Consider the following 23,814-nt stretch of genomic DNA (forward strand, 5'->3'; position numbering starts at 1 on the left):
ACTTTCTGATGGTAACGGATTGTGATTCGGTAGTCTTCGTATTTCCTGGTCTGAAGAATGATGAGCAATGCCCTGACAGTTAAAGATACACACTTTTAAAAAAAGAGGGGAATGCATGTAAATTATTTCATAACTTTTTTTTGTTGGAAAAAAAAAAATCTGTTGTCAACATGATCTTTTGGCAACTTTTTTCACAGAAAGTGAAAAAACTACTCAGCTGTATTAAGCAGCTAGAAGAAGTAAGATATGAGCTGGGTGAAAATATGTTTCATTGCTACCAGCGTTTGGTTATTTCTTCCTTTTAGCTAGATGAGAAGAGGCAGCTTGCTACTGCAAGTGAATAAATTCATTTCTAGTTCCCAGATCTCTCAGACATTCCCTTGTGTGTTCGGTTGATGATTAAATGAAAGTAATTGAGGTACCGGGGCTGTTCTTACGCAGAGGGTAAACATCCATCTTTCCTGTGATAAAAAGGGCTGCTTCCAGGCTCGGCTCTTGCCTGGCTTCTTCCTCCTTTGTTGGGCGAGGTGCTGCCATTGGGGACCTTGAAAAGAGATCCAGGAACTACATTCCACATCGATCAGCAGGACCTGAAGAGAGATGAAGCCGATGGCCGTGAGGGGAAGCCAGGCGGACAGGTGGTATATTGTCCTGTTTGTTTTAACACTTGGAGCGCTAAATCTGAAGCTGCAGGAGAAGGCTGTTCCTACCAGATGAACCTGCTCTTGCTCTGCTCTCCCACGGTTGTGCTGCCCCCAGGGCTGTCGCTGCCTTCCAAGGAGCGGCTTTCCCTTTCCTTTTCCTCCCTGTGCTTTGTTATTGGAATTTTTCCTGCTAGCGGTTTTGCTGCTGAAAGTCAGGGTTGCTTGTAGGAACTGCAAAGCCCAAGGTCAGAGTAGTCCACCCTTGAAAATGCCTAGGAGATGGCAGCTTTCTACCCCCCATCCCTCCCTCACGGACAAGCACCAGCGTACAGCCAAACCCCATCACAATCCGTCAGCTCTTATGTCCCACAGAAAGACTGCAGTAGAAGAACTTAGAATAAAATATGACTTCAAATAGTATTTTATAAGTTAGGAGAAACCATTGCTTCAAACAACGCTTTGTCAATGAGGAGAAGCAAATATATGTGGTTTAGTAAAACAAAGTGCTACAGGCAATGACCTCCTGCAGAAGGGCGTCTGCTCTGCATCAAACTCTGTTGTAACTGAGCACAGCAGTGTTTTCCTGTCTCTTGCACAGGTAGGAGCGATGGCAGGATAAGCCGTAAGACACAAAGATCCTTCAGAATGCCCTGGATCAGGCTGGGAGAAAGGATTTCGAGTGCACCCTCAGCAAGTTTGCAGACGACACCAAGCTGTGTGGTGCGGTCGACACGCTGGAGGGAAGGGATGCCATCCAGAGGGACCTTGACAGGCTGGAGAGGTGGGCCCGTGCAAACTGCATGAAGTCCAACAAGGCCAAGTGCAAAGTCCTGCACACGGGCTGGGACAATTCCAAGCATGACTACAGGCTGGGAGGAAAATGGATTCGAAAGCAGCCCTGAGGAGGACTTGGGGGGGTGGGGTTGGTGGATGAGAAGCTCAACATGAGCCGGCAGTGTGCGCTTGCAGCCCAGAAAGCCAACCGTGTCCTGGGCTGCATCAAAAGCAGTGTGACCAGCAGGTCGAGGGAGGTGATCCTGCCCCTCTACTCTGCTCTCGCAAGACCCCACCTGGAGTACTGCGTCCAGCTCTGGGGGCCCCAGTACAGGAGAGACATGGAGCTGTTGGAGTGAGTCCAGAGGAGGGCCATGAAGATGACCAGAGGGCTGGAGCACCTCTCCTATGAGGACAGGCTGAGAGAGTGGGGTTGGAACTAGATGATCTTTGAGGTCCCTTCGAACCCAAACCATTCTACGATTCTATGATTTAGCTGCTAAATTTCAGTGCCTGTATTGGGGCTGTCTAAAATCAAGGGGAGCTGCCTTCTGCTTTCCCTTTCCTCATCACTCTGCACAAAACCATCAACAACAAATAAGGGCTACAGAAAATTAATTAACTTTGTTGCAAATATTCCCAAGGTCCTGCAGTCAAAACGTGACCATCTTTCTTCCAGTAACATAAGTGAGGCTCATTTTTAAAAAGTGTTTCAATAGTTTTCCCTAGTAAAGAACGTCATAGGCATTAACTCGGCCTAGAAGTACAGTCTGATTATTTAAAATGCGTACATTGTAAGAAGTTTCTAAGATTGTTCAAGATACATAATTAATAAAATTGGTTTGCATCATGAAAGTGAGCACGATAATTGGATAAGCACGTTAACCAGATACTCTGCTATTACAGTACTAGTTATCGCCAGCCTGTCAGCACTGCACAAGTGTAAGTCAAGTTGTGTATCTTCCTGGAGGCCTTTTTTCCTGAACTGCTTACTGCAAGATGTCAAAGTTCAAGTGTGCAAATGACTCTTAAATTGCATGGTAATATGCTTCCTGGTCGACTTTCAGAGCTATAAATTAAACAAAACAAAACAAAAAACAACAACAACAACAACAAAAAAAACCCCAAAAAAACCCAACAACCAACACCCAAAAGCTTTCATAATTAAAGTGTTGGAAGCAAGTCAAAAATTGTCAGATAAAGCTTGCTGATAAGAATGCACAAACATGCAAAAGAATTCAAAAATAATTCCAGAATTGAAAAACTGAGTAGAATTTTCCTGCTTTCTTCCTGGTTCAAATTCTGTCTTAAAATAGCTGAATAAAGTGTAAACTGTTGTTATATGTACAGCAGTAAAAACTACACCATTCAGAACTCAGTATTGAAATAATTTTTTCTTAAAATTACTGACATTTCCTCAGTCCTGGATCATTCACAATTACAGAATAAATGTATAAATATAAATCAACCACAAGGTGTAATTTAAGTTGTAACAATTATTCTTCACGTGCAAAAGATGGTGCAGAGCAGCTTTACAGCATAACCTGGGAAGAGCATAAAATAAGATAAAAAGAGAACACCGTGATCTAGCAAGTCAACCCAGTTGTGCAGAGCACTTGCATATTTTAGAGTAATGCTAAACACGTGAGTATTCCTGAATCGCTGTGTAGGACCGCAGGCTGCCTACGCACGCGTGCCTGTCAGCATACCACACAGCAGGCACTCTATAGGTACCTGGATCGCCCTCAGGCACAGGCACACGTTCCCAAAGACATCAAGGCAGAAATTGAATTCCAGATTTACCTGATTTGCTAAAATATATCTATGCTATGTACTCATTTTCTCTGCCAAGAAGCATGGAGCTGCCTGTGATCGCTGCTAAACTCCTTCCAGAATCTCATCAACTTTTTGAAACTAGAACACGTACTTCTACGCTCTTCTACCTCAAGCTGACCCAAGATTGGCTGGAAGAAAGCTGACAGGCTTCTGTCTTAAGATTCTGGCCCATTGCCAGACATCACTCCCTTTGCTTTTGAATATTCACTCTAAAAAATAAAACATAATACGGCGTTGTTTTTAAGGGACTACATTTAGGAAGCTCACCCAATCAATGGATAAAAATATGTATTATTCACAAGGCCAGATTCTAGACTATATTAGGGGAGCTTAGGTTCTTTCACTTGGAGAGGAACATCTCCCACCCTCAAAACAAAACATGCACTATGAGGTATTTCTTCTGCTCCATCACCACGATTCTGTATCTTTCCACCTACAATATGGTCAAGAGAGGGACCATCTTAACAAAGCCATGCTGCCAAGATGGAAGGTACGTGCACACAGTACTCCAAATAATACACCAAGCCTGTTCTTTCTGCCAGGGCTGCTCTAATAAATTCAACGCATTTGCACCAACGTATAAAAAAGTGTAGTATCACACACGGAAAAGCAGAGACATCGATTTTAATCAATCTATCCTCTAACAAATGCATCCGTTTTGCTACCCAACGCAACACTTCCGCTTTAACTCTACACAAGGTCTTCAGCAGCCTCCTCCTTCTAACGCCTGCAAGTTTTCTAGATATTCGGTGACAGCCTCTATCTCTGCAAACTCCAGCAATCTGTTGATTAGCTTATCCAATGCTTCTTTCCCACTTAGAATTTCCTATGGAAAAAAAACAGTAAGAGACAAAAGCATTACTGACTGTACATCAGTATTATTCTGAGACGCTGAGGAGCTCCTGCAATGTACTTTTTCTGGAGCCTTATCTCAGCACATCCAGTCATTTGTCTTTGCGCCTCCCAGCAACAAAAGAAGCTACTGGTGCCTTCCTGCCCCGCTTTCACGTAACCCATGCATTTACATGAAAATCCCCTAGCAAGAACAATCAAGGATTGAAGCATCTAATTCAAATAGTGTTGCTTGTGCCAAGAACTAGTTTGTTTTGCAAGCAAAGCTTAACTAACTTTTGTTAGGCAGTTTACGGTTTCCGTTTCACTCAAGAAAAGTAACAAATTCCCAACACTAAGTAACTGAAAAGCCTGACTAACAAAAGTCATTTTTATACAGTCGTGTAACTTTATCCCATTCTCCTCCACATGGTATTTGTGTACCTGTTCCCCGCTCCAGTAAACATGAACCATTCCATATTCAGCACGCCCTGTGTTCTCTGAAGTTACCCAGGACATCTGTGGGTATGGTTTGAAAAGCGTTGCTTCTTACGCAACAGCACTTACAGTAAACTGGATACCTAAGCCAAAATAGTGAAGGGTCACTCTAAATTTTGTCCTAAAATTCAAAACATTTTCCATAAATTTAATACACAAAAATCTGTTTCCCTGTAAAAAAAGGATAAATAAATAAGATTCAAGACATAGGTAGAGATTCACTCAGAAATAAAATACCAGGTAACCTTAAAGTGAAAGCATTCAGATTCAGTTTCTTTTAACTGTGGCTTGCAAGGCAAACATAAAGACAAGTTTTTCTATTTCTTCACTCCAGCGTTAAAGGGAGAAGGAAAGAACTGGCGTAACTAAAAAAAAGGTCCTTCTTGTCAGGTTTTCCTTTTGGCTGTCCTAAGCTTCAAGAATCTCAAATTTCACTTGTCCAGTTTGGCCAAGGGACTCACAGAGGTCACGAAGGAGGACTACCTTCTTGACCATTTTTCACTTGTATAGTAGGAGAAAAATACGCAGAGAAGTAGGCCAGTGAGTTATATCCTGTGCCAGTCACCTTTAACACTACAAGGTAGAAAAGAAAGTTTAAGCTTTCTAAACCTACAACGTCCTGTCAGAGCACAACTGCTTATCTGATTTCTTCATATATATTAAATTGCTTTCACTAAGTTAGTTAATTATTTTTTTCTTACAGTACACATAAGTATCTAACTTTAAACACACTCATAAGCAACCATCACCTTGATATTGCGTGCGTCATATGAGATCCTGTGGTCAGTGACTCTGTCCTGGGTGAAGTTGTAAGTACGAATTCTCTCTGACTGAGCTCTTGTTCCCAACTGCAGTCAAGCAGCAAAACACAAGTTCTGTTATATTATGGTTTTTAAAAAAAAAAAAATCAAATACTGCTCTAAAACAGAATAAACCTACAGACCTACTAGGCACTGGCTTAGCATATGGGGTTTGTAAAATACTGTGGCATTACTAAACTGCATTATTTGTGATTCGGTATCACAGACCAAGCTTTAACATCCTCCAGTACACTTCTGTTCTGTAGCTGGAAGATTTACGTAACTCTTCAAAGTCATATGTCTATATGTGTCCTTAGTTTAAAAATTTAAGAGTGTTTTTCTTTTTTTGGGGGCTTGTAGCTCCAACAAAAAATAATGAGAGTAGGCACCATTAATAACAGAAGCAGCATAGTCAACGTGTGGCAAAGCAGTTACACTAATGTTTGGCTGTCAGAAATGAGCAATGAGAGAGGAGTAAATTGAGAATACGAAGAGTAGTCCTCTAGTGGTAAAGTGCAGGACTGCAAGCAAGTTTTAAAACAGAACTCCAAACGTAGCATTATTCGGCGGTTAAACTCTTTATTAAAATGGAGAATTAAATGCTAAAAACTGCTTAGAGAAATGAGTGTCTGCTTCCGTGGGCTTTTTGGAAAATTTCATCTGCACCCACACATATGTTTCAAAACAAGGAATTTATTGAATATATTCTGAAACATTAGGAAAGGTAATTTACTTTTGTCTGGTTTTCTATAGTATTCATAGAAATGTACATCTAAGTCCTTTACGCAGCTTTGAAGGCTCTCAAGCTAAAATTAGTAACAAAAGATAAATGGCTCACCGCTTACGATGACTGGGTTAATAATCTGCAGCAACAATACACTTAGATGCAACCTGAAATTAGTGATTAAATAGCTAAGCTGGAAACTCTGGAGTACTGAATAATTCTGTAATTCTGAAGTGATTTTATTCCCGTTGATCACTGTGGAATTTTTCACCACAAATGGTAAAATGCTTAAAGAATGGGAAAAGAATGACTGCACATTTCAAGAGAAAAGCACACTTGGCAGTGTAACTTGAGGTAACGCTTTTATGGAAGCTGTTTCTTCCTTAAAAGGTTACCTAAACCATAGCAAATAAACTGCTACCTAACTGCAAAGTGGCAGGATTGTTTATATATTTGTTTCTTTCAAAAGCTCTGTATGATCTTACAAATACTCTGGTTTAGTAACAGGTTAAAATACAACTTTGAGAACTTCTGATCCTGGTTTTCATGGAAAACAACTTTTTACTGATGCTCTATTTGTGTAACTCTGGCCCTAACAGGTGGACTCAATACCTGATGTTGAGTGCTGCCTTTTGGGTAATTCCAGCCAGTCTTTTGACTCTTTTCTTTCCAGCTACAGTTGACGTCTCTTTTTCATTGCCTGAGAAGTCTACACTAGCCCTGAACTGGGATAAGTAAAAAACAGACTTACCATTTTAAAAAGCAATGTTCTCCCTTCTCAGTGCACTTGGTTAGACACACACTTGCTCTGTCACTGTCACCCCCAAAAATCGGAACCAAATCTACAACATAACACCCTCTCCAAATTCCAGCAATCACATGTTCTCACCTGCAGTTTTCTGGCGTTCTGCTCTTGACTTAGTTGTTTTTCAATGATCTGCTGGTACAGCTTAGCTCTCAGTGTCCGCAGAGCTATTTCCTTGTTGATCTGCTGTGATCGCTCCTGCTGGCACTCAACTGCCAGTCCTTCACAGAGGGATTCAAGAGAGCTCACATCAAAAGCCCATTATAACAAAGAACAAACAAACTGAATTAATTCTAACACATCAGGCAAATGAAACCTTCTAGGAGTGCTGGTTCGTAGGGCCTTTCAGCTGTAGGATGAAAAGTCAGTTTAACACACTGGCCAGAACCATTAATAAGCTTTTAAACTCTTCACAGCTGCACCAGGGGCTTTGTTCAATGCTACAGAAGTCAGGGATATTTTAAAATTTCACGAAGCAAATGAGTTTCTGACATTGCCTCCAGAAAACAGGTTCACTCCAATTAGCTATCACATGTGAAAAATGAAATTTGCACAGTCCACAGAAGCATGTTTAAAACAGGGTAACACAAGTTTTTAAAGTCACAGTCTAGGTTAAGCTCTTGGGAGACTGGAAAATTCATTATTCTAGGAGAGAAGGGTATCTAAACAATACCAGAGAGTCTTGAACTTAATTATGAATAATGAAATAAAGTAAAATAAAGGTCTTTAAAAGAAATTTAGTGTTTTGCTTCTCATTTGATTTCTAAAATAAAAAGGCATATAGGAAACAGCGGTTTTCAGGTCACTACTCGAATTCCCTGTACCTAAAGAGATTCTGCATCTGCACAGGGAGAAGCCCACTGAACTTAAAATAAAAACAAATCCTGAGAAAGACAGAGTGGTCCAGTATATACACTACCTTCCCATCAATATACATTTTCCTTCCTATTCAACATAGGATAGCATTATCTAATACTGAATGAAAATCTTCAAGCCTCCTTTTCTCTCAGTCTTGTAACTACAGAGGTTCCAGCTAAGCAAAGTGCACCCTTGGTTGCCAATGGCCATTATTCCCGAAGGTACAGAGCACACAGCACAAATTATTTACGTCTTCCATCCCATACCTGTCACCCTCCGCTTGTTCCTTCATCCTTCAAAGACAGTGTATTCATTAAATGCTGCCTCGGAAGACAAAACTGGCAAAATAGCAACATGCTGACCGTTGTGCCCGTGGTCCATATCCCTTTTCTCGCACATTGCCTTGCTAGAAGAGGGGCAGAACAAGCAGGGCCTGCTTTCTTTTTTTTGGTATAAGGCCCAACCCTGCAAACTCACTCAACTTGCAGGATCACAAGCTTTCTCTTTTCACAGATTTAGGGTGATCAGAAGTATGAAATACAGCCAGACTTACCCGTGGGAAGGTGTACGATTCTCACAGCGCTATCGGTTTTGTTAACGTGTTGCCCTCCTGCTCCTTTGGACCTGAATGTATCTATACGCAAATCTTTGGGATCCACTTTAACATCAACCTAGAATCAAAGAAAATTACTACTTTCGTTCATTCTAAAAATATTTTGAACATCGATAATACTCAGTGTATAATAAAATCAATTCTCAAAAATTGCTCCTTTTCAACTGTTCCTGACTAACAGCTATAATTATTACACTTTAAAAAAATGCCATGTCAAATCTCTCTGCAAAGCAAGTGATGCTTTAAATATTTCACTTATTTTTTTCAAACTCTCACTCCAGGTCCTTCACAAAACAAGAGAGGGGGGAGGCGGTGTGTGTGAAACAAAGCAAAATAAACAACTTTTTATAAAACCACTAGCTTTGGTGGGGAGGCTAAGAAATAAGCAAATAATCAGAAACTACTTCTAAACAGCACTGCAAGGATCTTGTTCACGAGTCAAGTCTGAATAATTCTAGCAATAGTACTTAAAATCATCTAACTGAGGAAAAACTGGGTGTATCCAGGTCCAAGTAAGGACTGGAAATAGGAGTCCATGATGACCTGGACCATAGCTTGAGCTCAGTGGATGGGAAAGGAACATTCAGATCTGATCAATGTTGCAAGGAAAGCATTACAAGGAAGCAGGAGAACTTGCAGGGAAAGCCTACAGGATCTGGTTTTGTTTGTTTTGTGTGTAAATTGCTGGTTTAAGCGAGAACTGTTGGTATCAGTGAGATCTCAGAAAGACTAGCCAACATACTCACTCATTCAAATTCAAAGCAGACTGTCCCCAATTTGACAGAGGAGGACACCAATAATTTAAATGAAACAAAAAAAAAAAAAAATCAAAAGGACCTGCAGAATCACATTACTATGCAACACTGAATATTTCCTTGGATATATTCCCTGTCTTAATACATGATGCAATTTAAAATTGGTGTACTCATAGCAGTCAGCTTTGTGAGTGTTGGGGCTGGAATGGTCATTCAAACGATCATTGATTTACATGCTGTTTCAGGCAACAGCAAGTCTCTGCAAAGTTGCTTCTGATGACCCATTTAAACACGTATGGTACTGAGCCAAGGATTATCGCATTCCAGGAGTCGGAGAACTTGTGGTTCACTTGCTAGGACTTGCACGAAGCACTTGGGTATCGATAAAATCCCAAAACAGTAAGATGGTTTTAAATAACACCTACTCCAATGTGGGATACGCTGCCTTACCAACCTGATCAAGTTAGTTTACCTCCTCTGGCTGAGGGAGGACAATAACTGACATTGTCCCAGTGTGAATACGCTGCATTCTTGATGACATGCCCGTCTCGGGGATTCGCTGGACTCGATGAGTCCCTCCTTCATACTTCAGATGCCTGTAGACCTCATCTCCTGAAATATGAGCAGCGGCGTGATGCAACCCACCTAGAGAGACAAATAATGTCTGACAAATATAGCACAGAAACACTGCTTTTAATTTCATTGTCTTGGTGGAACGTCTGAAGAACTACTGTACCTATCTCAGCCGGCACATAATTCACAATGTCAAACGTCCAATGTTTATAGTCTGCATAGTTCTGGTACATCTCAAACATTTCTTTAGTGAACTGTTGGCAGATGTCTCCTAAAAATATAAAGGCACTATAACATAAATAGCAGTTCACAAAATGGCAGCCACCAGTATTTAGATTAAGCTGCAACTCTAACCACAGTCATTAGACAGATTAATACTCTTCTTTAGAAAATATTACTTTATATCGTTAAAGTATAAAAAGGCATTAAGAATAACCCCTAAGAGGTTTAATAAAGTTGGATGGAGGTTTGAAGTAATCTTAACTGTGGGGACTCTGCTGACCTCCAGTTGTTCTGCCAGCTGTCACTTCTAATATGACATGACTTCTATCATATTTTCCCTTCGGCAGTAGAAGCTGGAAAAGCTGGGGAAAAAAAAAAACAACAACGTCATTATCTCCTTCATGACTCTGTATCTCCTCTTAATCAAACTTACAGCCAGCCTTCACAATCACCATGGCTTGAGCGCACATGACCCCTGATTTCTTTTGGCAAACCAGTAAGTAGGACTAAAATCTGTCCAATGGCTGTTGCAATTCAGTGCAGTCAGTGTGGAAATGGGATATGCTGGTGCATCCACAGGAAAGCTAGCTGAAAATGCAAGCCTGCAAAGTCAAGTGTCAAGTCACCCACTCCAGCCCCAACTACCTATGAACACAAAGTTATTAGCTATAACCCAGCCAATCTTTACATTAATCTTATTTTTCAGGAAGTCCCATTTCGTATTATTTCAATCTGAAAGTAGAAATGAGCCCAAACATAGAGCTCTCCACTGCATCGTTTCAGCTTCTCTGCTTATAATTAATTTCTCCACTCACAGGGTGCTGTCAGCTGAAGAGAAAATGAAAGACTGCAAGTTCCAATCAGAAATCTTTCAAGAATGCATGCTCCACTGCCACAAACAGTTACTAGGATGTCATGTCAGATCTCAGTAGCACAGACTCACTATTTTTTTATCATCCCCTTCAGTATCTGCTGATAGACAAGCAAGCAAGCAAAAATGACTAAAATAATAAGCTTCTAAGACACAATTGTCAGGAAGAAGCTTACTAATAATTAATGTTGCCACTTCTTTTCAGGGAGAATACAGAAGCTGGACTTCTGTTTCATTAAATGCAAGTGTCAGAGTCTATTGGTAAGATCACAGAGGGACATTCTTCTGACATCTCTATTTACAAAGCTGTATAATTTTACCTCAGGCTCACCTTTCTGCACAACATGTTGATTTTTTTATCCAGGGTTTCCTTCTCTTCTAAGGCAAACTCTAGAAGTTGTTTCTCATCTCTGCTGTCTAGCTCTAAATTCCAACAGGAATAGATGTTAGCCAACCTCACCTAGCTTAGAGCAAATTGTAATGTAGCTGTCCAAAGACATGCATTGCAGCACACAAAAGCTTGCAGTTGCATTTTGCCAGCATGAAATATCAAATAAGAGCAGCCCAAGCCAGGATGCACATTGCTAACGAAATTATGTTTTTCGGGGGTGCTGGAAGGAGTAGTGGGTATCTTACCTCTCAATCTCCAGCTTATGGCTCAAAGTCTGCATCAAACAGATGCCCGTCCCACTTGACAGTTACTCACTCTCAGTTATACTGATGGTTATGTCACATAGACTGACAGTCCAGGGGTAAACCGACAAACAGGTTTGACAAAATACATCACAAACATGCCCGGAGACAAGAAGTGCCTCAGTTTTCCTTATTACAATTTTTCATGAAACAAAATTTTTTGTTTCTAGACTTGCCCAGAAACACACACATATTCAACAATTTGTAGCCACCTCATTAACGTGAGCATTACAAATACAGGCATGATGATAATAACAAGGTTTCTAACCCTCTGTCTACTGCTATTCAAGAGATCAATGAGATGTGGGAGTTACGGATGCAAGTCATGAGGATGTGGGAGACCTCACTTCGACTCTTTGCTTTGTTGAAGGAGATTCCCTTCACCTCTTCATCACATGAGACCACGATCTAGAGTACCATGTCCAATTTTGAGCTGCCCAGTTCAAGAAAGGCATGGATATACTGGAGTGAGTCTAGTTGAGAACTACCAAGATGGTCAAGGGCTGGAGCAAAGGACATATGAGAAAAGGCTAAGAAAACTGTTTATTGAGCCTTAAGAAAAGCAGGCAAAAGGGAGGTTTTATTGTTGTGTACAACTACCTCACAGAAAGACATTGAAAAATTTGAGATGGACTCTGTATGTCATGATAAAAGGAGACATTAGCTGGAATATGGGAAATTCTGATTAGATATTAGGAAAATTATTTTCACTCTAAGGGTGGTCAGACACTGGAACAGGGACTCAGAGAGGTTGTAAGATCTCTACCCTTGGATATATACCAAACTCAACTGAACAAGCCCCTGGGCAACCTGCTCTAACTGGTCCTGCTTTGAGTAAGACATCAGACCAAATGACCTTCAGAGATCCCCTTTGAACTAAATTATTCGATGATTCTGTGATTAGATTGCCCCTTTTCACATTTTAGAGCTGACTACCAAACTAGGAAACATTCTTGGGTAAAGCTAGCAGAAGCTCCAAATCTTTTCTGCTATGGAGGCTCCAGTTTAGAGTAATTAAAGATGCTGATCAGTTAGCATTACATCATACACTAAGTAGGAACTTGGAAGACAGCTGGAATCAAGCGGAAAACCTGACACGGCCAAAATAGGGAGCACCCTCTCCTTTCCATCCTTCTTCCCACTGTTCTAGCAGCTGAACAGTGGCTCTGTCACTCATCTCATCAGAAAGAAAACCAATTTGACTCGCCAAAAGAAAAAAAACAGGTCTGGTTAAACAAATGCATGTATTTTACCATGTGGAGTTGAACTAGATTTAATGTACAACTGGACAATTACCAGCACAAATGGGGGAATGAAGACAGCTTTGAACAGTTGGGAGAGAAAGCCAGGGAAGAAAGCAACAAAGAGGAATAGAAAGTTTTAGGCCTTCTGGTCAGCACAGAAACCACAGGTTTGCCTCAGATGCAGCATAAAACAAGACACTCAGTAGCTGAATGCATCTCCTCGCCTTGCATGAGCAGTTGCCTGAGCTGCGGATTCTGCGGCAGGAATTGGGTATGTCAAAGGCAGGTGCAAGAGGCATGGGCTCCGTGTCTCTGGGCAACTGGAGCCTGGTTCCCGTTCACAGCAGCTAACACACACTAACACACACACACACTCACTCACTGGTGGCCTCAGCAGTGAGTCTTAAGAACTAAATGGGCTGGGATGTTGAACCAGCTTTGTTCTGGGCAAGGACCACAGCAGCTCCTTTGTATCACAGTTTTTCATTTATGCTCTGTGGTTTTTTCTCCCTTAAATAAAAGATGTCAGATCAACACTTGAACCTGGCACCTGCTGTACGTAAGGCACGAACTGTACAAATTTCTCTACCAGTATGTCACAACTCCAACCCAAAGCTGGTCCTGAATCAAAGGCTTCCCAGCCAGTCCAAAAAGCATCATTATTGAATAGTTAGATAAACAGAATCAAATTAACTACTGTCAGCAGAGCTGAAAGAATGGTCTGGTGATGGGTGACCAGTGAGCTTAAGGTTCAAAGGATTGATGTCTCATTCCTACCTCTCTGCAAACCTGACCTTTAAGAATTCACTTAGTCCACCCCGTGACTCACATCACCAGTGGCAAACTGAGAATTTTTTATTTTTTTTTATTTACTGAGCGTTGCAAATATAAACCCCTATAGCAATTGTGATGAATTCAGGTACTACGGAGAAGAGGATCAGTTAGGGAGCTACACAGAAAACAAAGAGCTGTCAAGTGAAGAGAACATCTATGTTTCAACTTGGCCATACAATAAACAGTACAGATAGAATAATTTGGCTCCATTTAATTAACTTCTTGGCTGTAATTTTCTTTCATTCTTTTCTTTTCCCTTCTTTCAACTAGAACTCACTCCATTCATCCACATCATAATTTTGGGAATTAGAAGAATTATTCATTATATTTACTTGATCCAAAAATAGCCTTTTAAAGTTGAAGTATGAATTTTCCAGTGTTTTCTTAATACTCTCTAATTCTCCCAAGAACATTTCTTTTTCAATGTTAAATTTTTGTCCCTCCTCACCTTCACTCCTTTTCCTCTTTCTCCAATGAAAAGAACTTGAGAGGGTTGGGGATTAAAACATTTTCAATAACCACCATTTTTTCCAAAAGCACAAACATCTATTTATTTCTAAAACCAAAGAATACAAATGTTTTCTACCTTTCTAAACAGCTTCATTTCAATATGGCTTTTACTGTTTTGTCAACATCCCTTGGCTCTCTCTCTGAAAAGCACCATGAACTTTCCTCTTCCTCCATCTAGACTGCCAGCGACCCATTTCTCCTGTCCTTTGCTTTTCCCTTATTCACTTCTTCAACATAAGCCCCATTCTTGCCAGGCCAATGTTTCCCTCTCTTAGCTTAATACCTATTGGTGTAGCAGAATGGATGACATTTTTTCTTTCCTAATGCATGCACCTCCTCACACTTCTAACAACGCTTTTTCTCAAAATGTTGCACTGTTACTTATTTTGTAAATTTTTTTACTCTCCGTGTACTTTCTTATTCCTGAATGGTATCAAAACCAGCAACAATTTTAGCTCTTTTTTAACCCAACTTCTACTGTAGCAGAGTATTGAAAAGCAGTAGCTACTTAGACAACCATCAATTTTTATTCCTTGAAAGACTCAAATATTTGCGAAGAAATATTAGCTTTTGCCATTTAAATTGGAAGCTGACAGTTCAGGGCCTAATGAAAGTTCATATAATTTACTCAATAAGGATCAATGAACAGGCTAGGTGGAATCCCATTTTAAATAACACGAGTGAAGTCTGCATCTATCAAATGTATTAGGCTCACTGATTTTTTTTTCCTTCAGTTCACACTACTCTCGGTTCTATCAAAAAACAAGCTTAAAACAAACATTTCCAAATTATTTCTGCTAGATGGATAGCCCTGAGATTCCAGACGATCCCTACTCTCCCAAGCTGGCCGTATTAAGACGTCCAACTGAAGTGAGGCGACGTGAAAAAATGGAAGGATGTGGCTGGATGCAGAAAGCCCTAGCAGCACGCAAGCTCCCAGGAACAGGCAGGACCAGATGGTGTTCCAGGGTTGGCTTAACTTATGTAAAAGCTCTCCTCAAAGGCTGGGCAATGAAGTGTATCGCAAGCAAAGCCAGTGCTTTGAAACAGGTGTTCTCCTTACCTCTGCACATAGCTTCTAACTCCTGAATTTCTCTTTCAGCCTCTTTGATTTCTTGAAATGCAGCTGCAATGGGGGACAGACTGGCACATCTTCTCCTCAGGGTTCTTTGCTCAAAGTCATTAATTGAGTCAGCATTTAACAGATGACTAACCTGCTGGTATTCCCTGCTTAGAGTCTCCAGATACTTCTGCACAGCTTCATGCTTCCACAATGCTCGAGAATCCTGATGTTTTTTCCTATGCTGACTGTTAAAAGACAGAGTGAATCTGGCTGTGTCCAATAAAGATTTTGGCCTCCAAAATCCACAGTTGTGCAGTCCCACCACATAACCTATCTTCTTCACAACAGGAGGGAGAAGACATCTGTGAAGTTGACCATGACAGTAGCAATTGGCAAGCAGGCTCTTGAAAAGACAGACACTTTGGAGAGGTTTCATTTTGCTTCTTATTTTTCCACCACCTGAAATTACAAGTAGACAGTATATGGACCAGTGTTATCATCTGGAAAAAGAGACCATTCTATTAAAAACCAAACAAACACAAGAATTCTATTAGGCCCAAATCCTGTTCTTGATTACACCAACACAAATGCAACTGTCATGGACAAAACTACTCCTGTTTCAGTCCTGGTTTAAACCAGAAACTCTTATCAGCACCGCTGCACTGACTGAGGGTTGGAAAAAGTCTCTTCCCTCACCTCCTCAAACAGTTTATTTCTGCTGTGGAAAAGCTACCATAGATGTGGCTTTACAGACAACAGCTTCATTTTGCTATATGTCTCACTGGAAAAATCCAACCATTTCATGCCCTACTGGAGAAAAGAAAATGTTGAGAGAAGACAAATCTATACCAGAGGCACAGAATTCTACATAGAGAATGTATGAAATGCTCAGAATTATGTGCAAAATTATACCCACTACCATAAGAGGATATATAAAACTTTGGCAGGAGGACGTTAGTAACGTTGAGTTGACCTTGCAACTGGTTAGTCAATGGGACAAGAATACACTTGCAAGACATGACTTAGCCATATATGTACTATTTAAGACATGGGAGCAGTGTTTTATGACCCATGTACTCCTTCCCATGATATACATGTTATAAACATTTTATATCCAAAAAATAAGCAGGTGGTACTCTGAAATACAACTCCTGTATTTTTCTGAGATACATTTTCGGAGGACACAGGCTCCCCTTAGCATCACTGTTGCTTTAAGAAAGATCATTTCCTCTTCATTTTATATCATCAACAATGCAAACGATGCTATAAATTCTTACAGTGCTCTAAAAATGTATATTGGAATGCAAGGGTTTACCAAGAGGACTAATTTGAAATCATTTGTATTCTAGGACTACTCACACAGAAAAGGTTTAACAAATAAAGAAGCACTCCTTAATATCTCTGCCAGTGCCACAATCCCATCTGTCTACTGATTTTTACAAAAAAAGTGGATTCAGAGAAAATGAGAGGATGAAACTTTTGCAACAGGATCTCCCACTACAGAAAGCCGACGATACCCCTCATGGATTGCTCTAGTGACCAAAACCAGCTGTAGCAAAGGGATCACATTCCCTTCACTAGGAACACAGCAAAAGGCACAAATCCAGCTCATCATCTACAATCCTGGATTTAGTTGCTCAGGGGAACACGCAGACTCTATTGCAAAAGACCTAATTCTGCTGAGGATACTGGAATTGCTCCAGATCAGCATAGCCCATTGTTATTTGGTCAAGTGCTAACCATCATTAACTCATTTTTAAAATACTAATGTTATATCTTATTTTAATTAATATAGTAATTATAACCATCTGACTAATTTTTACTGGTGTAGTTAAGAAGCAACGTACTCTGTAACAGATTTGTAGTATTGTCCTGCCTGAGCTCTCAGAAATAAATTTCTTGGGGTTTTAGGCATTTAAAACCAAGTAACGGCATGACACAGACCTTCAAGGAAGCCAGAAATTTCAAAATAATTTTGTTACGTTAAATAAAAAAGGCATCATCTCCTTTTCAGAGAGATGTTGCCACGTTACATTTGTGCAGAAATAAGCACACATAACTCTTACAGAGCTATGAGCAGTTGATGACCTATTAACTGCTTTCCAAACCAGATTTTAGTAACTTTTTAATGTGACAAAATTATCCTGTGCACATCACAAATCAAAACCAGTAAGCAAAAGTGAAACTGTAATTGTCCTATTACAACATAACTTATGTTACTTAGATAATAAAACTTCCAGACAAGAAACAGTTATCAATGCTGTGACCACTTTAAGAGGTTTTAAAAATCATTTCTAACACTCAAAAGTGCGATGAACTCCACATAAATTAATTCAGACACATAAAAATATGTAGGTAGACGGAAGAAGGATGCACTTCCACGCACGCTGGAACAGGAACAGCTCAAGGCCGTGCCTCCGAGGCCACCTTCAACGCACCTCTGCCTCCCACCGCAGCTACCCCAGGCAAACCCCCCGAAAGCCGTGCACGAAGGCCCGCTAGCAGGCCTCCACCATTGCAAAGGTTACGGGTCGGCGGGGAAGGCAGGGCTGCAGGGCAGGCAGCGGCAGGCAGGGGCAGGAGCAGCCTCCGGCGACGGAGAGCGGCTGTGAGGGGCGAGGTGGGGGCTGCGCTTTCCAGCACCCGCCGAGGAGCTTTGGCACTCACCCTCCGCACACGCCGGCGCCCGACGGATCCCTCCTAGAAAGAGGAGGCCATGGCAGACGGGAAGTAGAGCGGGAGAACTCCCAGTCCCAGCATGCCTGCTGGAAACACCGCTCCCGCCCTGCCGCGCCTCAGGCCCGCCGCAGCAGGGCCGGCCCGCGGAGGCACGGCGGTGCCGCTGCCTAAGGTCTGCGGGCATCACACTACAACGCTATCAGTAAAGGCGGGTTTTGCTTTAACTTTGTGAAACGCAAGCCTCGAAATAACAAATGGGGAATGCGACCTTAAAAATAGGTCTTCGTTTTCGGTATCTTCCTCATAGCTGTGCAGTAATGCACTCCGACTTCAACAACGCTGTGGGACAAATGGCAAGAGTAAGAACAAATGGGAATATTCACTTCTGTTTCCAACTGCTAACCTGTTACATTACATACACTTTTGCATCTATTTTCCGGAAACATGAGCTGAAAATCCATGTCGTTTCAAATCTGATTATTCGAAGATTGATTTTGGAGAAGTTTGGATAAAACAAAGTTAAGTTCTATTTTATGTCACAGCTTGCTATTCAATTATATTTAAAATATATTATTACTATGCTACTAAAGGCAAACATCAGTTATATTAATAAACATAACCATTCAGATTATCATTAAGCCAATAGGATACAGCTTCCTGAGAAGGTATGGTTTAAAACATTACATGTATATGCACATTTAAACAGATAATGTTAAACAGATTAGACAACTACATCCCTAATTGTATTTGCATTTAAAAATTACTTAAGTAACATTGGGGTTTTTATACCTATAATCACTCAAAAAGCCAATTTACTTAGTCTTTGCTATGTATGCTATAGTAGGGAAATGTATTCAGATCTAAGATGACAAATTTTGCCATTTGAAATTGTTCTCTGTTTCCCTTAGCTGTACCATTTATACTGAAAAGTAATTTCTTCTTAAGTTTGCTTTATTTTGGTAACTTTCCTAACCTATTTTATATTTGAGCAAGTCCAGGTCTGCTGTAAATGCTTTAAATCCCACTGTGTTCTGAGTTTCTTTCTTCCAAGCTACTGTCATTCAACAGGATTAAAAAAAGTAAAAACTTGGTATTTGGCACATACAGCATCAGGTAAGTATTCCAAAAGACTGAAGATGAGGCTGATAGGGAGGATTTGGATCAAACCTCATCAGCACATGAATGAACGCTTGTTTAGATCTGAGGACTGATTCTGGCTTTGCTCCATGCCCTGGGACAGAAGGCAAGGCAGATGGATTAAAAGGCCCCTCCAGAGAGCAGGACCCACCCCAGCGCTGATCCATTCTACAGAAGGGCCACGGCAAACAGCACCCTGAAACCTCCAAGGCACCTCCCCAGGCCTGAGCCTGCTGTGCCACGCTGTCAGAGACGCCATCATCCAGACGCCGTCCCCACCACGCCTCACTCTTCTTCCACTATGACTTAGACCTCACTGACAGGAAATAATAAAATTATCTTTGCATTGGAACTCTAAATACGCAATCTGATACTTTAAAATCTTGGCAAAGTAATCTATGGGAGGACAACTAAGAAGCTAATAAGAACATGGAAACAGTAAGCAGACCACGTGCTCAAGAATTGATTTTAAAAGAAGAGGGTAGGTCAAGGAAAATCAAATCAACTTCTACTCCAGCCAGTACTGGTTCTTACATTAAATCCTCTGATTGAAAGCGATCATGATTCAGTTTTTATTATGCCTTGGTGGTGAGTTCCTTAACTCTAAGTGTGAAAATAGAGACTAACAAATTCTCAGCGCTCCCTACCAGGCAGCAGATCACACAAGGGACCACACGGCCAAGACAAGAGCAGGACTCTGTACTGTCAGCAGGGTTGTCAGATACACCATCAACCACAGGACCTAGTATCCACTAGTCCATGTATCTCATATTCAAAACATCTAAGATACACTCTTTCCCCATTTTTACTGTATGCTGTTAGCATGCAATATGGGAATTGAGTATGAAGGCTGGAAATCCCGTTGCCATCTGTGCTTCCACCTCCCTCATAGTTTGCTTTAATGCCTTAAAACCTGTGTGGCCGAAGCGGCTGCCTCTGGAGGACCACAGGTTACAGGATGGACGCTGCTTCAGGCAGGGTGGCCTCAGCCACCACGGCAGCCCACAGGGATGTCGGGTGAGGAAGGGAAGAGTGATAGCAGAAGCACAGTGAGGCTTCAGGACAGACATGGCGGTCCTGTATTTTAAAATCTGGCAATCCTAAGCTGCCAGTTCCTTTAGAAAGTGGAGGCAAAGAAATGGCTCATCAGACAAAACAGGCTGTACAACGTGCTTGGCTCGAAGGCAGGTCCATACCCACACAGAGGCCCTTTTTCACTCAGGGGGCCCTAACTGGGTTTAGCAATCTGCAAGCAGCATGCCATGACTTCTCAGGACACCAACTGATGTTCACAGGTCATGGAGTAAAGTGAGAGATGCAGCAAAATCACAAGCTTGTTGTAATGTATATATCACTTCAATATTGCTCCCCCCTTTTGACCCAAATAGTTTGTCAACAGACTTCTGAATTCTTTCTGTTTGAAGGAAAAACTGGTGACAGAATCATACGCGTCTTGAATGCAGTCCTGTTTGTTAACAAAGCCTGTAGAAAGAGCTTTGTTTTGCCTAGCACAGTGGGATTAAATGACAAGTTTTCTTGACTGTGCTCCCAAACCTCACTTTCAGCTAGAGCTCTGCCTCCCCCCAAAGCTTGTTTCTTTGTTTATTCTCTCCCAGCTAGTCTACAAATGTTTTATTGCCTCCTTGCTTTCTTGCTGTTTTTAACACAGATTTTAAATACAGACACATGTCTAAATGCAAATTGAACCCCTTACTCTTATTTGTAATTTGTCTATTTTCAGACAGCGTTCTTTCCAATATTTGGACTAGCAGGAAACAGAGACCTTTAACTGTCAAGAACAGCCTTATTGCTTTGAACCAAAGGTCCACCTAGCACAATATTTGCTCGACCATCTCAGAGTTGCATCTGTTTATCACTCAGCCCAACCAAAGGCATAACGCGCCTTTTGCTAAGACAGAAAACTAGGGTTCATAAAGTCAAGGTTCAGCTAGTTATAAAAAGTGCTGAATACATGCTGTGGTACAGCCAGGCTCTGAAAACAATGCAGCAGCGCAAAGTCAAGTCGGCCATCCTTGTCTCCAGTACCCCTGCTTTGAGAAAATCAGGTACCAAACACAGCAGTGCTACACCATATAGCAGTAAGAACAGTGGATTGGGTACAGCATGTTGAAAATACACACACAGCTATGATTCATCCAGGTGACTGACATCATTAAAAGTCTGCCAGAACAAAAAAGTGAGAAACAAACACAATAAAGATATTCCTTCTACAAATAACTTATTACAGAGCACACATCTTAATAGATTAACAAAACACCACCAAAACCAGCCACCATCCACAAAAACAGTGGCCATAAACTGATGCTCAGCTAAGAACTACGAAAGCATACGCTGTACTTCTTGAATATTCTCCTCGCCTTTGCTGTTTTCATCTCAGGAGGTTTCCTCAGCCTACCACTTTTTTTTTTTTCTAATTAGTATGCCCCAAGTTAGGCCTTCAGCCAGGTTACTCTTTTCCAAGAAATTGTCCACTCTCTTGTTCCCTCTTTTAGCCTGAAAGCAAAGCAGCTATTATGTCCATCAGCTTCTGCAAGGCTTGTCACAAGCTAAGGACACGCTGCTTGGGATCTCAGTCACCGTCACATAGTCACCTACTTTATGTGTAACCAAATAAAATACATTAAGTACACAGCTTTTCTAATTGGCTCTTGTTATATACTATTTTCCGCACACGTGCTTTACTGCTGGTATCCTTCATGGTCATCATCTGGGATGGTAGGTGGATAACCATATTATTACAAAATTAATCGCCTTTTAAAACATACCAAAATACAATTAATATTTTAAAGAGTAATTACATAAACAGAGATTCTAATTGAAGCTGCCTAATTTTTTTCTCTGTAAGATGGTCTTTTTAATTGGTTGTAACTTTGACAATGTAACCAGTTTTCCTTCTAAGTAAATGCCCCAGGCCATGTGGGTTTAGTGCTTCTGGTTGGGTTTTCTGTTTTGTTTTTTAAATTTTTGCAGATTCATTTAAGAACGATTTCTGGGAATAACATGAAAAATTTATTTCCAAAAGACCTTAAACCTCCTCTGGCAAAGGAGCCAAGCCATGAATAAACGCTTACTGTTCTAAGCATGCATGATAGTGCTGGGAAGTTTTACATAACCAACTGCTGAAAAATGCCTTAATGCAATAGATGACATCCCCGCTTGCTTAAAGTCTGAGTGCTAAGTTTGCTGTTGTTTCCTTAAATACCAGCCAGGGCACAGCAAGCACGCAGCCTCTAGAGCTCTGCAGTTTACAGAGACTTTGCTGCTCTCTTCCAACACCTCCCAGGCTTTCAGGCAGCCTGGCTCTCCAAAATACCAGTTTAAGCGAGGTGTTGGGATGGCGGCCACTGAAACTAGGTTACTAGGGGCAGAGAAGCAGGGCAGCGAGCGCACAAAGGAGACTTTCTGTCCTCCCAGCCGCGGCTGGGAAAGGCCAAACACTAGAAAACCTTCCGCACCCTGTTTCCACAGCCCCTCGGCTTGTCAACAGCCATGACTCAGGCCTTGGGCGAGCGGGAGTTAGTAATTTTTACACCTCTCGCGGGTGGGAGCCCCCTTCACTCTCTTCCCGTCGGGGCGTTGCTGAGGGCTCCCCGCCTCAGGGCCGCCCGCCCCGCGCCTCACGGCAGGTAACTCTCCTCAGGATCGCCGAGAAGGAAGAGCAACTAAGGAAACCTCCCCCCGGGCGGGTAAAGGGGATAAGCAGCAGGACGCCGCAGATCCCCTCAGACCCCGACTCGACACGGGGGAGGGGGTGGGGTGCGAAGGGGAGGGTGTGTGAAGGGGAAGCAGCGGGGGGCTGCCGGGCCGCGGTGCGCCTGCGCGGAGGGGACCCCGGCTGCCATTTTGCAGCGTCAGCCGGGTGGCGAGGCCTCCCCGGCAGCTGCGCAGAGGGGCCGCGCTCGCGCGCAGCGTCGGAGGGAGCCGGCGGGGAGGGCGGTGCAGGCCAATGAGTTGAAGAGTCGCCGCCGCCGCTCGGGCAGGAGTCGCGCCGCCGCCCCGCGGAGTTCGGGGTTTTCTTTCTCTCCTTGCCTTCCCCCCTCCCTCGTACCGACAGCCGCCCGGTCGCCTTTCCTGGGCCGCCCCCACCCCCGCCAGCCTCCCTCCTTCCCGCCGTGCCTGCCCTGGGGCCGCCCGCACCATGCCGTCCGTGCCGCTGCCGCCCAAGGAGAGCAACCTCTTCAAGCGGATCCTGGTGAGCCACCGGCCCCGCTCCTCTCTCTCCCTTCCGCTGGTGCTTCTCCCTCTCTTTGCTCTCGCACACCGGCCTTGCTCGGTGCCCTCCGACCCGCGGCGCGGGTTACTTCGTCCGCTGCCGGAGTTGGCTCCGGTTGAGCGAAGAGGGATGCGGCGGCCGCGCTTGCCCGGGGGGAGCTGGGGCTGCCGCCGTCTCCTCGTCCTTGTTAGTCCCCGTTTCCTTCCTTTGTCTGGGGCCCGCCGAGCAGGCCGGGCGAGCCCCCCTCGCTCGTGTGGGGGGGCCGGGAAGGGTTGTTGTCGCCCCCGGCCGGGCGAGGGCGGGAAGGAGGGAGCCAGCCAGCCAGCCATCGTTCCCTCGGCGGCCGCGGTTCTCCTTCGTCCCCGCCCGCGACGGTAACTCCGGGGCGAGCTCCGGCTGCGGGGCTCGGCAGCGCGCCGCCCGCCACTCCGTCCTCCCGGTCCCTCCCGCCGCAAGCAGCAGGCGGCGGCCCAGCCGGCGGAGACGGGCCGTTCCCCGCGCCCTGAGGGGTCTTGCGGGCGGCTGGAAACGGCGGCTTGGGGGGGAGGGAGGGGGGAGCTGTCATCCCACCCCCGCCTGCCGTAAGTGGGGGTCTGGGTTAGGGGTCGGTGTGCTC

The 23,814-nt window shown here is 43.0% G+C and overlaps 2 protein-coding genes across 6 annotated transcripts in view; one reads left to right on the plus strand and one right to left on the minus strand.

Annotated features, from left to right (window-relative positions):
- Positions 1 to 3,864: 3,864 nt before the first annotated feature.
- On the minus strand, positions 3,865 to 23,251 carry MTRF1 (mitochondrial translation release factor 1). 4 transcript variants are annotated; one of them, XM_075741745.1, is made up of 10 exons: positions 23,123 to 23,251; positions 15,149 to 15,607; positions 11,136 to 11,227; positions 10,214 to 10,295; positions 9,875 to 9,982; positions 9,611 to 9,783; positions 8,324 to 8,441; positions 6,997 to 7,133; positions 5,333 to 5,431; positions 3,865 to 4,080 (listed from the first exon to the last, which is right to left on the minus strand). In XM_075741745.1, the coding sequence occupies exons 2-10, from the start codon at positions 15,582 to 15,584 to the stop codon at positions 3,958 to 3,960; spliced, it is 1,368 nt and encodes a 455-aa protein (XP_075597860.1). In that variant the 5' UTR covers positions 15,585 to 15,607; positions 23,123 to 23,251; the 3' UTR covers positions 3,865 to 3,957. The 4 variants fall into 4 exon arrangements, with proteins under 4 accessions (XP_075597860.1, XP_075597859.1, XP_075597861.1 ...); XM_075741744.1 differs by lacking the exon at positions 23,123 to 23,251 and adding an exon at positions 17,816 to 18,026; XM_075741746.1 differs by lacking the exon at positions 23,123 to 23,251 and adding an exon at positions 17,587 to 17,715.
- NAA16 (N-alpha-acetyltransferase 16, NatA auxiliary subunit) overlaps positions 22,852 to 23,814 on the plus strand; it is a 66,537-nt gene continuing 65,574 nt past the window's right edge. For both annotated transcript variants that reach the window (XR_012833287.1, XM_075741743.1), the window contains exon 1: positions 22,852 to 23,177. Coding sequence is in view for 1 of the 2 variants with exons in the window: in XM_075741743.1 (XP_075597858.1) it covers positions 23,124 to 23,177 (54 nt within the window). In the remaining variant the exon portion in view is untranslated. The remainder of the gene's footprint in view (positions 23,178 to 23,814) is intronic.

The sequence above is a fragment of the Balearica regulorum genome, chromosome 1, assembly GCF_011004875.1.
Source record: "Balearica regulorum gibbericeps isolate bBalReg1 chromosome 1, bBalReg1.pri, whole genome shotgun sequence".
NCBI classification, from domain to species: domain Eukaryota; kingdom Metazoa; phylum Chordata; class Aves; order Gruiformes; family Gruidae; genus Balearica; species Balearica regulorum.